Source organism: Hyperolius riggenbachi, chromosome 6 (assembly GCF_040937935.1).
Source record: "Hyperolius riggenbachi isolate aHypRig1 chromosome 6, aHypRig1.pri, whole genome shotgun sequence".
Classification (NCBI taxonomy): Eukaryota; Metazoa; Chordata; class Amphibia; order Anura; family Hyperoliidae; genus Hyperolius; species Hyperolius riggenbachi.
Window position 1 is genome coordinate 134608219 of NC_090651.1, and position 17348 is coordinate 134625566.

Consider the following 17348-nt stretch of genomic DNA (forward strand, 5'->3'; position numbering starts at 1 on the left):
TGTCTGCCGTTGCGAATACATACGTGTTAGCACTCAGACCATAGTCAGATCCCACAGTGTGTTAGAACCAGGTGGACCTGGGAATTCACACTTAGCCAGATTACGCTCTTGTCATTACTGTGTTACACTTTAGACCAGTTCCAGGGTGTTGTGACCAAGGACCTCACACCCAAGTTTAGGAATACTGTGTCATTGCTGTGTTATACTTTAGACCAGTTCCAGGGTGTTGTGACCAAGGACCTCACTCCCAAGCTTAGGAATACTGTGTCATTGCTGTGTTATACCTTAGACCAGTTCCTGGGTGTTGAGACCACGGACCTTACACTCTAGACTAGGCCTCTGATTTATCTGTTATGACCAATTGCTCTCTTGACCTCTCTCCTGCTTGCTGATTCGGTACCTTTGCATATCTGCCTACCTGTTGCCAAACCCTGCCTGTACCTGGTTACCGAATCAGCCTTCTGTCTCTGTACCTTATCTGCTCGTGTGTTGCCGACCTGGCCTGACCGACCCTTCTGGCTGTCACTCATACCTTGAGTGTTCAGTCTGTTTGTACTACCTGTGTGACACTACCCCGCCAAGTGTCAGGTAGCTGCAGAGACCTCCTGTTCCTCAGAGAGGCCTCTCTGCAGTCCAGTCAGGGGCTCTAGCCCTTAGGAGTCCTTTGGCTGCAGTATAGTCTGATTCCCAGTATTACAGGGAATCACTGGCTCGCAGGTTATCTCTATCCCCTGTCCTAGGAGATAGTTCACACACAGCCAAGGGCCATCTGCTCCTCAGGTGGTCCATGCTCATTGTTATCTGCGTCTCCCGCCCCACGGGAGACAGCCTACTGTTGCACCAAAACACTAACACTTTATCAGGTGTTAAGAGGTTAGTCATACTTGTATTATGGGTGATTCTGCAGATCATCAATAATCAGGTATATATCTGTATTGTTGGTGATACTGCAGATCACCAATAATCAGATTCTCTCTGTGTGCTGACACCAATCGTTACAGACTGCATGTTAAAAAAGTGAATTTAGACTCACTTCAGAGTCTCTTTAAGACACTAAGATTTCACATGTATTCATGATTTGGGGTAATTTCCACTTTCACAAAATTCAGTAAAGTATTTGAAAACATATCTGCAAAAATGTATGACCATGCATTTGAAAATTCATTTTCAGCAAATGTATTGAAAGTCAACAGACACAAGAAAAGATACTTTCACAAAGATAAATATTTCACAAATTTACGAGTCAATGGTAATGCTAAATTAATTTTGCAATAGTTTACAATTTCACAGCACCATTTCACAGCATAATTATGAATTTCCCTGCATAATTACTACTATGCAAAATGTGTTGCTCATCTCTGTGCTCCATAGAACGGAACAGGTTGCCAAGCCCTGTGTCTGTACAGCAATCATTCCCAGATGTTTACTAGAGAGATCCTTCAATGTTAAGATTGTCCAAAGTAGTAACGTGGCATAGCAATGTGGAATAGATAGGTGGTGAGTGACCATACCAGGATTCCTGGACCTGAGAGGCCTCCATTAGAATTTTATTGGTGCTTTAATGGTTATGATCATCTATACATGTGCTTTGAATAGTAGTATTCATTAACAGACCATACCTTTTTTTATCCTTGGTGGACACTAATGATCCAATCTTTTCTATCAAATCTTACCATTTTTATGTAGTATAAGGGACTGCCTAAATTATACATTCAACATATTCACTCAATTTACCCTTGTATCACATAGATTTGGTAAGATTGGATGAAAAAGATTAGATCATTAGTGTCCACTGTCACAGACGAACCGTGAAAAAATGCAATCAATCGGTTTTCTGATTGTTATTCATGGTACAATCCAAATTGCATGTCTAGGAGTAGCAGAGTACAAAACTCCTGGGGTTACTTCAGAAAGAGCCTTATGTTTAGATGACAATGTTTTTCTTAAAATACCTGGGACAACAGGACCCTCTTTCATCAGGCATCTCTGGTCTGGGAGATAGCATTCCCCAGCTCACATGGAGGTGTGAACTCCAACCTGAAAAGAGACATTTGGTAGTACACTGCAGAAAGAAGCTCAGTATGGGAGCAGACACAGTGGAAGTAAGCGCCCTGGCTATATTTAATAACTATACTTTCTTATTTTGCCTTTTTAAAAGATAGCATACTTATGATCTATATGAAAAGAATATCCTCTCATCTCTAGTAACGTGATGGTCCTTTTCATCCCTCTTGTATGGGGCTAACATAAGCTACAGCCTCGTTATCCCACTTCTCAGTAACAGAATGTCCTACACTATTGATGTCTGGTATTAATGTGATTCATATTCTTTGGGGAGTGTGAATTTGCTATTATTATTTGTGTGCAATTAACGTGGCCCGATATATATAAAAATGTCACATATTTAGGATTCAAGGTTCCCTCCAAAATAAAGAAACGCCCTAGCACCAGCCCAGGGGTTGGCTCTGAGTTCCGGCCTTTAAGAGCTGGGTCCGATATAAGCAAAGGACTGAAATCTGATAAGAGTTCTCCATCTTAACACCACCTATGAATTAAAGCTAGCAAGAAAACCCATGGCTAGCTTCCCTGGATTCTGAAACAAAGGAACTTTCCGCACAAGGACATATATCTTCCAAAATTTTAAGTAATTTTAAGTATTCATTTTTTTTGTTTTTGAAGTTTTATTTCACCTGTGGCTACCGTTCCCGTAATTGTTAATTTTAATAATTTTCTGTATATATTAATTATTTTTATTGCATTTACAATAAAAGACTTAACCAAGAATTGAACTCCATCCCAATCAGTAGTTGATACCCCCTTTTACATGAGAAATATTTTCCTTTTCACAAACGGATCATCAGGGGGCTCTGTATGGCTGATATTGTGGTGAATACTCCCCCCCCCCCCCCCACAGTGTGATGTGAGGACCATGGTTCTGACATCACACTTTGGGAGCCTTATTGCATTGTGGGAAATAGCAGCTGTTTCCAACTGCCAGAAAAGCAAGCAGCATCTCCTTCCTCTGACATTACCTGCCACCAGTAAACATGTCACCATGTGATAAATGTCAGAATGTAAATCAGGGAGAGGAAGGATTTTACAATGGGCAAACACTGACTAAATCATTTATACACAATTATTGCAAAAATGAAGCATCTTTTTAATTACATTACCTTTGCTGGAGTTTCTCTAAGGTCAATTTTTGGCTACATACCTGTTTGAGCACAAAAGAAAGAATCCTAGCCTTTCTGAAGATTCGCTACCTGAAGTATTGCATTGTTTGAGTAATAACTGATTGTTAACCCTTTCTTCTCAGCACAGCCTAGCTGGAGGGTTTCCCTATTTCTGGATAAAAGGGATGGTGGCAGCCTTGTACCTGAAATATTGTGTATCAAAGTGTTGGTGTCGCTCGCACGGCCCCTCCTGGCCTGTCTGTTGCCAATTGCCATGCCCAATTCCAGCGGTTTCAGTGCATCGATTGTATTCAGATATTAGATGGTCTGTGCATTGAAATTTCTGTTTAAAATAACTTTTCAGCACTGAAATTGAGAAGGTACCACAAAGTAGGTGAAAAAGTGCTGTCAAAATTATTATGTGTATTTTCTTGCTTGCTGGTAGCTTAAAAGGCATGTTATTGAAAATATGTGAAGATATCACAGAGGAAAACACTTAAGAGAAAAAGTGAATTGGATCTGGCCCATAAAGGCTGTACATGTTTCTGATGGTTTCTATCATTGGAAGGGCATTACTGTAAAATGTGCTAACATTTGCACTGGCCTATGGCATTGTCATATAATTATAGCAAGATCATTACTGGTGTGACTAAAGATCTGTGCTGAAGTAAACCTTTACAATCAGGCATGTCTGTTGTTCTGAGAATCCTTTTTGAATCAGCTATCACTGTGACATCTCATTAGGTATTTCTCTAGTTATTAGGTATTCCTCTTGCCATTTCATCAGCGGTGGCTGCGAAACAAGGGAAGTGCAGGGGCGATGGAGCCAGTGAGACATCTTACACGTTTATATTTATTTAAGTCAAGCCCAATCCCACTGAAAAACTACTATAGCACTGGTGCTGAGATAAACATGACCCCGTCCAACAGCAAGAGGGCCCTCAATGGGCAAGTCAGCATTAGAACTGGACCATGGAACAATAGAAGAAGGTGGCCTAGTCTGATGAACTATGTTTTCTTTTATGTGGTTGGCTGGCTGGCTGCATGTGCTTTATTTATCTGTGGTGTTAGCTCTGAAAACAAGTTCTATGCACAGAGGTCCCACCTTAGAACTTACAGAAATAGGTTCTGCTGCTAACATTCAGCAGATACAGCAGGAAACCTTTTAGGACCCATGCATCAAGAGGTCACGGAGCATGAGGGGGGACCAACGCAGTACAGGCAGATGGTTTTAATGTTCTGGCTAATCAGTGTATTTCAGCTTCAGCACTTATTCTCTTATTTGACCGAAGATCAGGGTTCCACAGAAGAATTTCATCCTTCTCTTGTCTTTTGACAACAGCATTAGGAGAACCAAAGTGGGCAGTTTGACCCCTGGAAATGTCTAGAAGTTGGCTGTAGTAACAACAGACTTTTGTAACCATTACAATGCTGTTTAGAAAACATAAGGAGGGTTATCAAGATAGGTCTGTAATACATGAGCCAAATTTATCAGCTTAATAATATGAATGCAGATTCCATACAACACAACACAATGGTTCTATGTCAAGGTTGCCAAAAGTGTTATAGCTTTCTATGAGTTCCTTTCTTAAGCCTTACATTATTTTGAAAGTCATCCAAACAAAACCAATTTTGGTAATTTTGGAAATGCCTGTATTTTGCTCTCTTTAGTTTTATCTTAAACCCCTGTAGAGAGAAGCTAAGCATGATTTTTTTTTTTAGCCTGAGAGATGTAAAAGCGGTGATGGGCAGAGCAAAATGTGAAACTCTTAACCAGACACTCACAGTTTAAACAGCTTGAAGAGACACTGAAGCAAAAAAAATTATGATACAATGATTTGTATGTGTTGTACAGCAAAGAAATAAAACATTACGAGCAGAGACATAAGTTTAATACTGTGTCCAGTACAGGAAGAGTTAAGAAACTCCAGTTGTTATCTATGCAAAGGAGCCATTCAACTTCACGACTTTTAAAATCGCAAAGAGCTCTGTCTTCTGAAGCTCATTATCTCAAGTGTCTGGCACTGTATTGTTTTTTTTTCTGCAGAGGTCACTTGCCTGCTCTGTAAAATCATTTAGAATGCTGAGTAGTGTATAAACTTCAAATACTAATATAAATATATTCAGCACTGCGTAATATGTCAGAGCTGTCAGCGCTGCGTAATATGTTGGCGCTTTATAAATACAATAAATAAATAATAAATAAATATTAGAGAATGATGCAATGTTATAAAAAAAAAAACTGCTGGTGAAAAGCCCTTTATCAAGCCTAAACTCAGTTTAGGCGTGATAAGTTTAGGCATGATAAGTTTAGGCGTGATAAGTTTAGGCCTGATAACTATAGCACCAACTGGGTTAGCACCGCAGTGCACAGCTGATCAAAAGTTTTGCGCTAGCAAAGTCTGGTGCACTTTGCATAGAGTTTAATGGCGCTGCTTTGCGTGCGGGACTTTGCGCGCGATCTAAACTTATCTAAACGTATCACACCTAAACTTATCACGCCTAAACTTATCACACCTAAACTTATCACACCTAAACTGGCTTTTCTCCAGCGTGGTGCAATGGTTATCACGCCTAAAGTCACGCAACATATGTGAGTACATCCTAAAGTGAAGAATGTCAAAATTCTGCCCAATTAGACATTTTTCATCCATGGGGTCATGCTACTAGTTGGTGTTACAAGGTCTCAAGTGTGAATTCTGCCCAAAACGTCAATATTTGAGTGCCCATCATTAGTTTCCAGCACTACCTTAACCTATTTTGGTTCCTGGACGTAGAAACTACGTCCCGGAACCATGCGCGCTACCGCGCGCTCCTGAGGCCGATCGCGCACGTGCACGCGCACTCCCGGCCACGGATTTGGTAGCCAAGGAATCAATGTATCGGGCTATGGAGCCCGATCACTGATTCCTCTCCCCCGCTGAAAAAGTGACAGCTTCTCTCGGAAGCTGCGCCTTTTCTGGCCGTTCCCTCCCCGATGAGTCACTCTAAGCGTGTGTTACGCTTAGAGTGACGTCATGTAAACAAATTCATGACCGCCATCTTGTGGCCAAAAAGTAAAACTACAACTAAAGTTAAAGAAAAATTAAACATAACACACAATTACATTATAAAACTATACTTTACATCCCACCCTCCCAAAAATACCCAAATAAAATGTTTAATATAAAAAAAAAAACATTACAATAAAAAAAAAAAAAAACATGTAAATATTTACCTAAGGGTCTAAACTTTTTAAATATCAATGTAAAGATGAAATATTTCTATATTTTTTTTATTTTAAACTTGTAAATAGTGATAGATGCAAAACGGAAAAAATGCACCTTTATTTCCAAATAAAATATTGTCGCCATACATTGTGATAGGGACATAATTTTAACGGTGTAATAACCGGGACATATGGGCAAATACAATACGTGAGTTTTAATTATGGAGGCATGTATTATTTTAAAACTATAATGGCTGAAAACTGAGAAATAATGATTTTTCCCGTTTTTTTCTTATTCTTCCTGTTAAAATGCATTTACAGTAAAGTGTCTCTTAGCAAAATGTACCCCCCAAAGAAAGCCTAATTGGTGGCGGAAAAAACAAGATATAGATCAGTTCATTGTGATAAGTAGTGATAAAGTTATAGGCTAATGAATGGGAGGTGAACATTTCTCAAGTGAAAACGACGGAACCTGAATGGGTTAACTAGAGCCTCACATGTTGTTACTGGAATCCTCGCCCACTCCTCCATGATGAAGCTGGTGGATGTTAGAGATCTTGCATTCCTCCACTTTCTGTTTGAGGATGCCCCACAGATGCTCAATAGGGTTTACTTCTGGAGCACCTTTATGCTCAATTTTTTTTAACAAGGCATTACACTACTTTACATTGTATCTAAGTGTCAATTCTTCAGTGTTGTCCCATCAAAAGAGATATTAAAATATAAAAAAATAAAAAGTGAGAGGTGTACTCTTTTTTGTGAGATACTATTCTGATACTATACTGTAAATATACTGTATATATACTGTATGTATATGTATATCCTTGAGATGTTTATTTTTTATCAAGTGATCAGTTTGTAGTGCAAAAGGTAGGGAAGAATCTGATACTGAACCCTCCTTCAGTTCCACACATTTTTACCTCTTCCACCCCGTGCTGAGCAGATAAGCTGTGTGCAGGTCAGTTCTCTAGTTAAGTCTGTCATCAGGTGCTAATTTATGCGCTGGCTGATCCACTCTCCCCCTTATCTGAACATTTGGACCAGGTGTCACCTGGAAACCAGCCACCTCCTCTAGAATAAAATAATATGTGCTCCATTCATACAGCTACAGACCTTGCTCGGTTCATGTCTCAGAACAGATTTAACTCTTTCATGGCGGAGCTTACGCAAACAATTTAATAGAAAACAGAAGATATCAGGTACTCATTAAAAGGAATAAATTAGAAATAGTCATCTGATGATTATGTACATGCGAGAATGTGGACATTGTTTATACCAGTATACTAATTGAGACTGTAATGTTAAATAAAAGTTTCTATACTATGTAGGCAGGGTGCACACTTGCCTGTTTTCTGCACAAGAAAACGCATTTATATTGAGAACCCATGTTAATCAATGGGACAGTTCACACTTGTATGAATTTTTTGGATGCAGAAAAAACAACTGGCAGCTGTGCAGCACTGTGTTTATTTTCTCTATCAAATACATTACCCGCAATGACAAAAACACCTGCAGTTTTCTGGGGAAAAACACACATGGGGCTTGATTCACAAAGCGGTGCTAACTGTTAGCACGCCTGTGAAAACGCCCTTAGCACGTCTAAACAAGCTTTTCGCGCATAAAACTTTACACACGCAAAACTTTATGCGCGTAAAACTTTACGCGCGTACTGCACAGAGCGCAGGGCGCTCCGCGCGAAGTGCCCATTGAAGCCTATGGGACTTAGCGCGCGTAAAACTTTGCGCGCGTAAAACTTTGCGCGCGCAAAGTTAGCGCGCGATCTGATTGAGAAATCCGGTGCTAACCTACTTAGCACCCTGGTTAGCGCGTCTAAAGACTTTAGACGTGCTAAGTAGGTTAGCACCGCTTTGTGAATCAAGCCCTTAGTATGCAGAAAATGCATACAGAAAACTGCACACAAACAAATGTGCTCCACGGCAAAATGCGCATCCAAACATGGTGATCGTAATTCTGTTGTACAACAAACATATAGCTCTGAACAGTAGCAAGTATAATTTTTTTTTTTTTTTATAATTTTTGGCATTGGTAGGTATAGGAGCTTAGCAGGCAAATTTTCATTGATCTGCTGCCTGTGTCATTTTTAGACCTGATCAGTATATGGCACATTCTATATTTGTTCAGTGCTCCCTCTTCTGCCTTGCAGTTAGAATTGAGAATAGTGTAATACACACGTCTTGGCAGAAGAGGGGCCGCGGAGCAAATCTATGCGGCAATCTTGAGAAAACACAGGGCAATGCTGCAGTGTAGGAGGTCTGCGCCGGGCCTCACTTTTCCTGCACTGCACCTTACAAAAACAAGCCCTGAAAACATTTTGCATCAACTTCCTAACTCCCCTAACACAGCACACAATACCATGGGTACTGTGTCCTACGTGTACAGCACAGCATCAGCGCAGTACCGTGCACCAGAAGCTAGAAGTGCATGAGTCAAAGGAAGAAGACATCAGTAGTATTAGAACGGACAAAAAGAAAAATAAAGTTAAAACCACTAATTAGATGAACTGCTTCCAGGAGCCCAACTACAAGAAGTTGTTGGAAATGTAAGGGTGACCTGGCAAAAGAAAACAGAAGACTGTGAAGGTAAGTATGTATGCTTCTATTATAATAGAAATTATAAATATATAGCCTAGTATATGTATTTTCAAAGATATTACTCAGTTCAGGGTCCTAACTCTAACTCTATCAAACTGTTGGCAGTTTTAACTGTACGGCTAGGTTCACAGTGGTCAGTTGCATAACTTATGCGTTATGATAATTGTGAACTGCAATGGAGACTGGACATTGACGTTTAGGATCACTATCGTGAAAAAAGAAGGCAGTTAAAATCTGACAGAACCGACAAGTTTTGGGCCTGTCCATCTCCTCATGTTGGATTCTCAGGGTTTTCTTTGTTTTCATCAGCATTTCCTGAACAGCAGTTTAACTGCCAAAATAGTAAGATACCAGCCAGCCTCCCTACTCACTTGTACACTATTTTGTCAGTTAGACTTTGCAACTGCTGTTCAAGAAATGCTGTTGAAAACAAAAAAGACCCTGAGAATCCCCCATGAAGAGATGGACTGGCCCAAAACCTGTCGGTTCTGTCAGATTTTAACTGCTAACTTTTTTTTGCAATAGTGGTCCTTTAACCACTGAGGGGTTTTTCCCCTTTAGGACCAGAGGGATTTTCACCTGTCAGCGCTCCTCCCATTCTTTCACCAATAACTTAATCACAACTAATCACAACAACATGATCTATAAGTTGTTTTTTCCGCCACCAATTAGGCTTTCTTTGGGAGGTACATTATGCTAAGAATTATTTTATTCTAAACACATTTTAATTCGAATAAAAAGAAAAACGAATTTTTTCCGTTTTCAGTTTTCGGTCTACTGTGGATAAAACCCACACATTTTATTTGCCTATTTGTCCCGGTTATTGCAACGTTTAAAAATTTTCCCTAGTACAATGTATGGCGCCAGTATTTTATTTGGAAATAAAGGTGCATTTTTTTCAGTTTTGCATCACTATTTATAAGCCCACACATTAAAAAATAACAGTTATATACCCCTTGACAATAAAAAAAAAAAGTTCAGTCCCTATGGCAACTATTTATGTATTTTTATTTTTTTATGTAAATGTATATATATATATATATATATATATATATATATATATATATATATATGTTTTGATACTATGGGGGAGTGTGGGTGGGAAATAATTAATTTTAAATGTAAGTGTAGGTATTTTTATTAAATAAAATATGTTGTGATGTAGTTTTACTATTTGGCCACAAGAAGCCCCCAGTCATTATTTCCAATTCACGTGTGTAAGGACGTGAATAAGAAATAATGCGTGGCAATGTAACACCCTCTAATAGATGCCAGTGTTCATTGACTCGGGGACTCAGATTTATGAATGGGAACTGCGTTAGTAACTGGCGGTAATGGCGGTGCGCACCGCTGTGCACGCAGGAGTGGGACTTTAAATTAAGTTTCCCAGGGCGTGATTTATAATGCACCTGGTGCAGTAATTAGTTAATACAGCCTGCATGCAGTGATCTGTTACTGTGAACAGGCCCATACAAATATATGGGGAGTGACTTGACATACATAATTATTCTGCAATGCAACTGACCACTGTGAACAATTCAGTTTGTGTAATTGAAAATAGTTAGAGTTTTGCACACTGCTCAATATAACGTCTTCATTTCTTTGAATGTGAAGTCGCTATTTTTTTAATTTCCTTTTCATCATGCACAGGACATTATTGCCACACACATGCATATACATTTCTATAAATTAATATTACGTTTTAATTCAATTGAGGACCTTATTCCCTAGGCTAGCACTGAACATCATTAGAGATGGATAATGCAGTTACATGTAGTGAGATCTTTTTTTAATCCAAGAAAGTTTACCTTTATCTTCAAAAAGTCCTAGCTTCATTCCTGCATATGACTTTATTCACACAAATGCAAATTCACTTTAATCTCGAAGGAACTCAGATTGGGGCATGAAATGACTCAAGCAAGGGTTATAAATAATTTGCCCTAAGGCTAGGTTCATAGTGCTCAGTTGCGTTGCGTCATGACGGAGTTTTTTAACGGAGAATATCGCACAGCAATGAAAAGTCAATGTGACATTCACAGTGCATAGGGTGCGATACGCGTCAATGGCTCATGTCAAAATAACGCAGATCCTGCTCTGTGTTTATGCAAATAAATGCATTGACGTGTTCAATATTCGTCTAAGGTAACACTTGCATGTTTAAATGTTGGCGTTGTTTTGCGTCACACTACCTTACAGCCATTGCACATGCGCACATCTGTTTTTAAAAAGGTGGGGCTTTATACTCTCAAATGTGAGACACAAATGTCTTACTCCTATGATTCAATTTTAAATCTTATGCCTCAGTTAGATCGCATGCCACCACAACACATTACTTGCTTCTTTGCGTTGCGTTTTATCTGTGTTGTGTAGCCTGAGGTTAGCCTCACAGTGGTCAGTTGCATAAAGCATGCTCATAAGGAGTGTGAAGTGAACTGCAATGGAGACTGGACATAGACTTTAATACAAAGCCTGCATGCAGCGAGTTAGAATAACACGATCAGTTACAATGCAGTACTATGAACAGCCCCATAGAACTGTATGATCAGTGAATCAACATGCAGAATTATTCTGCGATGCAACTGAGCACTGTGAACTAGCCCTGATAGTATTTAATTTTTAATAAGTCCAGGTCAGGTGTGAAAAATTACTTTTCTGTCTTTCAGTGTCCTTAAGGCTGGATTCACAGTAGTCAGTTGCATATTGCTCGCCTTAAAATGTGTGTAAACTACAATGGAGACGAGACATAGACTTTAATGCAAAGCCTGCATGCAGAACGTTAGAATAATGTAATCAGTTTCTGTGAACAGGCCCATAGAATTGTATGTGCAGTGAGTTGACATGCAAACTTTTTCTGCAACGCAACTAAGCACTGTGAACCTAGGCTTAGCCTAAGACAAACTTAAAAACTGTTCCTGGCAGAGGTGGGTAGCTCACAGGGCACCCCAGGTGGGTGATTGGGGCCTGTCTTCTGTTCAGTGGTCTGATAGTATGAATTATTTCATAGTACCACTGTACTGTAATTAACAGAAATAAAATTATTAAATTAAAAAAAATTAAAAAAGGTGGAAAAACACATGAGGTAGTCAGTTTATTTTTCTGTGTGCAAAAAAATATTGCATAAGATGTATTAATTCATGTGCACATTTCTGCATGCGGAAAAAGACAAACAGGAAGCATTTAGTAGAAAGGAACCCAAAGAGATTTTCAGTTCTGATCATTGAGAGTTAAGTGCTGGTATTTTATTGGATGTTTTGGTACTTCCAACCCCATAAAGCCCTTTCAATGTTGTCAAGGACTGAGTTATATTTTTTCTGCCTCAGGCCAAGTTTCTTGTGGCTCCCCTTCCATTTGCAGCCATCCTCCCATTCTACATTATGTGCAGCTCACTCTTCCATGTGTAACATCCATGTACAGCGAGTGCTTAGTGCATCAAAGCCGCTCAGTTCGGCGTGGTGAGAGCAGAATGACGGCTCTCACCTCTGTCGCTAAACTCCGAGGCGGAGTTAAAAACTATTCCGCCTCCGAGTTGTCGCAACTCGGAGGAAGATGTAATTCGGGGTCTGGCAGCTGCCAGAGTCCCGAATTAGCGCTACGCGCCCCGCGCAGAATAGCATTTCTGCTATGGGGCGCCCAGTTTCCGATGTACAGCTGCCGCTCTCCTTTACAGCTCCCCTAGGCAGCAGCTCCCATTTTCCATGTGTTGCTCCCTATTCAGGGCTTCCCTTTCTCATCTGCAGCCTCCTCTCCTATATGCAACAACCCTTTTTCCATGTCCAGCCACCTCCTTGGGCAGCAGGCGCTCAAGGCCTGGGCCTCAGTGGCCCTGAGTGTTTTCACAAAGAAGAATGCGACCAAATTGCGAAAGATCCTGCCTCTGTTCCTATCCACCTTGAGAAATTTCTTTTAACCCCCTTGCGTTATGATTCTTTCCGGATTTTATGGTCTAAAATCAGTGCAATGTATGTTGCAGGCTTAGACCCTAAAACCAGGAAAAAATCATGCTGCTAGTGAGCCCTGCAGCAGCCCTAGCACTTACAGTACTCACTTCCCTGGGGTCACCTCCCTGGGATCCAGCACTGCAGTTCCCCCTCCGTACTCCCTGTAGTGAGATCACTGTCTGTCGTCATGACGACAAACAGCAATCTCACTCGAGTAATGCAGAGACTGCGAGGACAGGAAGGAGAATGGCTTCCGGCGCCTGACTCCCTTGTGGGGTGTGTGAAAACACCTGCTGTTTTCAGCTATGCTCTGCCCAAGGCTCCTGGCGGCTACCACGAGTCACGCTTAGGGTTACCGCTCCTGGCTTGTTTTTTCCACCCTAAGCCTGACTCGTGATATCCACCAAGGAGGTTAAATTCACTTTGAAATGGTCTCAACATTTTATTTTTATTATCTTACTTATAAATGTGAAAGTTTGGATGCTTGGATGTTTGTTACTCAATCACGCAACAATGGTTGAACGGTTTTAAATGAAATTTGGCACACACGTAATACTTTACCTGGAATAACATATAGGATACTTTTTATCCCCATAACCAAAAAGTGGGCAGAGACAAATACAAATTTCACAGGGAAAATGTAAACTGCAGCCATTCTTACACTGTTTATGGTAGGGTTCTCAAACTTTGCACAGTTGGTCACTGGGTGACTGGGAAATATATTCAGAAAAGTGGGTGGAGCCTACAAAAGCCAATCAAAATTCACCTATTGATTTTCAAGGGTAATATTTAATGCTGCCATTCTTGCACTGTTAATGGCACAAGCCTCAAACCTGGTACAGTTGGCCATTGGGTGACTGGGGTTCAACTTCAGAAAAGGGGGTGGAGCCACAAACATCCAATCAGATTTGTTTCATTTCAATGCAAAGACTGCAACACTCACAAACTAGATCATTGAGTAATTAAGTAATTGTGTATTAGTATTAGAAAAAGTGGGTGGAGCCAACACCCGCCAAATATATACCCGGGCAATGTCGGGCCATCAGGCTTCAGAAAGAAAGCAATGGCCATATACAATTCCATAAAAAGTTAAATGCTCATGTTTTTTCAATAAACAATTGATTGTATAGAAAAATTAAATAATGTAATTTTTGTATCGAGGAATGCAATCAAATGTCTGTTTTTTTTTCAATATTTTACGATTAGCTGTGAAGGAAAATTCTGATCAATATTTCAGAAAATTCAATGGTGTAGGATAGATTGTAGATTTGTTGATTCATTTACCCAAAACAAAAGTGTGCCTTCTTAAAATAGAAAGGTATTTGTGATCATTCAGATTCGGGTAAGCATATGATGTCTCCCACAATGCTTCACTGCTGAATATGTAAATCACCATGAGCTTGCTGTGTAATCTGTAACTCTGGGTGCTTCAAGTCCTACCCCATAGAGACACACTAGTCCATGCCATGCACTGATGAGGATCAACCAATCCAAAACAGTCTGTATGCATGTTGTTGGATTATTGTGGCTCTGTAAAATTAACAAGATGACACATCATTGCTTATTCAGCAGTGAAGCATTGTGGGAGACATAGTCTCACTGCAATCTGAATCATTGCAAATACCTTCTGTATGGCCTAGTTCCCTACCAGCTACCAACCTAGAAACAGTTCTTGTACAACCAGCGATCACTCATCATCAGTGAGTCAGTAAAAACACCATTAAGTCATTGAATGTTTTTTATCTATTTCGATAACAACATTGAACAAGGACTAAACAATGGGCAAAAATGACCTTTCTTCAGGTCCTAACACAAAGACAAAAGAAATAAGCTATGCTTTACATAAATAAATGCACAACTGTGCAACATTAAATACCTTCCAATGCATATTATACTGTAGGCTCAGTGTCAATTTTAATGCAGCTAATACACTGAATTCATCAGTCTACATCCTTCCAGTGCATGACTGGTGGTACAACAAGTCACAACTCTATTGGACTCTAGTTAAACATTTCATGTCTCATTCACAGATAAACCAACGTCTCAGCATGTGATGTCCTCATGGGGACACATTGACTTTCTCTTGTTTTTCCAGGGTAAAATCAGATCCTGTTACAACATTTTATGAAAGCAGCTGATGAACACAGTTGATATGGACAAATAGAACACGTCTTTAGATTTCCACAGGGCTCCAAGGTCAGACCCCTGTTCTGTCTAGATCAGTCCAACTTATCCATGCTTGAAGGCTCAGGGTGAACAGAACAGGTTCTAGCACAGCAGCAATTTTGTAGTCTATCCTCCAGATCTCCAGTGACAGTTTCATTGTCTAATACTAATGGAATAATTGGACGGCTTCAGTAGAAGACATAGGGCGTTTTACATGTCCTGAAAACATATCTGAAATATTCATAATTGGATTTCAGGAAGTGAAATAGGAGCTTTGCATGGAGTACAGACGATCAATGGGGTTTCCCACTCTGGTCTGCAGAGAACCTACTTCAGGAGCTGCTAGAAGACATTCACCCAGATTGAGAGAAGCATCATCACTGTCCATGTCATGGAACAGAGTCTCTCCACCTGAAATGATACAAATGACAATTCTTAGAGGATTTAATATATTCTGCATTTGAAGCTAGTAGTACAAGCAAGAATTTCACTGACTACACTTTGCAAAACAGCAGTGGTTTGGTTGCATTATAAAAAAGATTTGCATGACATTGGTGGAGTTAACGTCTTTTAACTTGTATTGGGTGAACTCTGGTGTGGTACACAGGGCAGACTGGCAAACCCCAAAGCTAATGTTCATAGTTTTGAAAACTTGCCAATCCTGACTCAAAGTGGGTAGGCCTGCCAAACTGCACTACAAGAGTGTTGGCTGCTTTTTACCCCCTTCCTCATATTACCATCTTGAAACTTTGGCTAGTATGTGTGCCACCCCTTCCGACGCTGTTACCAATCTCGAATATAGAAAGCTGAAGGGTGTGGTATGGATTCGTGTTGAGTTAGTGGAAATAGGGAAGTCTAGGATGGTAAAGCAGCAGAAGTGAGAAAGAAGTAACATTGGGGGTTTGCGACTTTGAACCACTTCAGTCTAACTGGATGACTATAGTTGTCCAGATTGACACGGCTCAAATCTAAGACACTGCTCAGGTCTAACTGGACGTGTACAAGCGTGTACAAGCGTCCAGTGTTATAGTGGCGGGTGGTGCGCGTATCCAGCAGCATTTCTGTAGTGGCGATTGCGGAAGGGAACCGAAGGTTCACTCGAACCAATCGCACTGCCTGGAGTGAATGGACATGTCCCCAATCAGGGGCCATGTCTCTCCATAATAACAGAAGAAAGTAAAGTAAAGAAAAAAAAAGAAAATTACACACTTCCTGGTGGCAAAAAGTTAAATTACGCAGGGACTCAGCTTTTTTTAATATGTATGTCATGGGGGTATATTACTGTTATTTCAGTACATAAGGGCTTGCAAATGACCGGACGCACACACAAAAACCCAAAACAGAAAAAATATACCTTTACTTCCAAATATTATATTGCCGCCATACATTGTACTAGGAGCATAATTTAAATGTGATAGCCGGGACTAATGGCCAAATAAAATGGGTGGATTTTATTTATAATAGCATTGCTTATTTTAAAGCCATAGGAGATGGATTTGGAGAAATGGTGCATTTTTTTTTCTTGTTTTTGCCTATAAAATGCATAGAAAATAAAGTAATTACTGAAAAAAAAAAACGCCCTAATTTGTGGCAAAAAAACCCCAAGATATCGATCATTCATGTGTGAGAAGCAGTGATAAAGTTATGGCCAAATGAATGGAAGGAGCGCTGACAGGTGACAATGGCTTTTGGAGTTAGGGGTAAAATGGCCTGTAGGCTGAAGTGGTTAATGGCATGAACTTCCAATGGTGTGGTTCAGTGGGTAATGCAAATTTTTCTATGTGAGTCTATTCATACTTTTCAGTTGCATGGAACAGATGAGGACTGGCTCAGGGGAAAGTGTGCTATACTCTCTTCCCTTTAAAGGGAAGGTTCAGGGAAACCTTTAAAAAAAAATCCATATCCACTTACCTGGGGCTTCCTCCAGCCCGTGGCAGGCAGGAGGTGCCCTCGCCGCCGCTCCAGAGGCTTCCGGTCGTCTTCGGTGGCCGACCCGACCTGGCCAGGCCGGCTGCCAGGTCGGGCTCTTCTGCGCTCCAAGGACGGGCTCTTCTGCGTCCCACGCGGGCGCGCTGACGTCATCAGACGTCCTCCGGGCTGTACTGCGCAGGCACAGTAGTTCTGCGCCTGCGCAGTACAGCCCGGAGGACGTCCGATGACGTCAGCGCGCCCGCGTGGGACGCAGAAGAGCCCGTCCTTGGAGCGCAGAAGAGCCCGACCTGGCAGCCGGCCTGGCGAGGTCGGGTCGGCC

The 17348-nt window shown here is 40.7% G+C and overlaps 1 protein-coding gene across 2 annotated transcripts in view; it reads right to left on the reverse strand.

The window, feature by feature from the left end:
* Positions 1-14718: 14718 nt before the first annotated feature.
* LOC137522551 (LIM homeobox transcription factor 1-alpha-like) overlaps positions 14719-17348 on the reverse strand; it is a 136167-nt gene continuing 133537 nt past the window's right edge. For both annotated transcript variants that reach the window (XM_068242631.1, XM_068242632.1), the window contains exon 9: positions 14719-15508. In XM_068242631.1, coding sequence (XP_068098732.1) covers positions 15351-15508 — 158 coding nt within the window. In that variant the 3' untranslated portion in view covers positions 14719-15350. The remainder of the gene's footprint in view (positions 15509-17348) is intronic.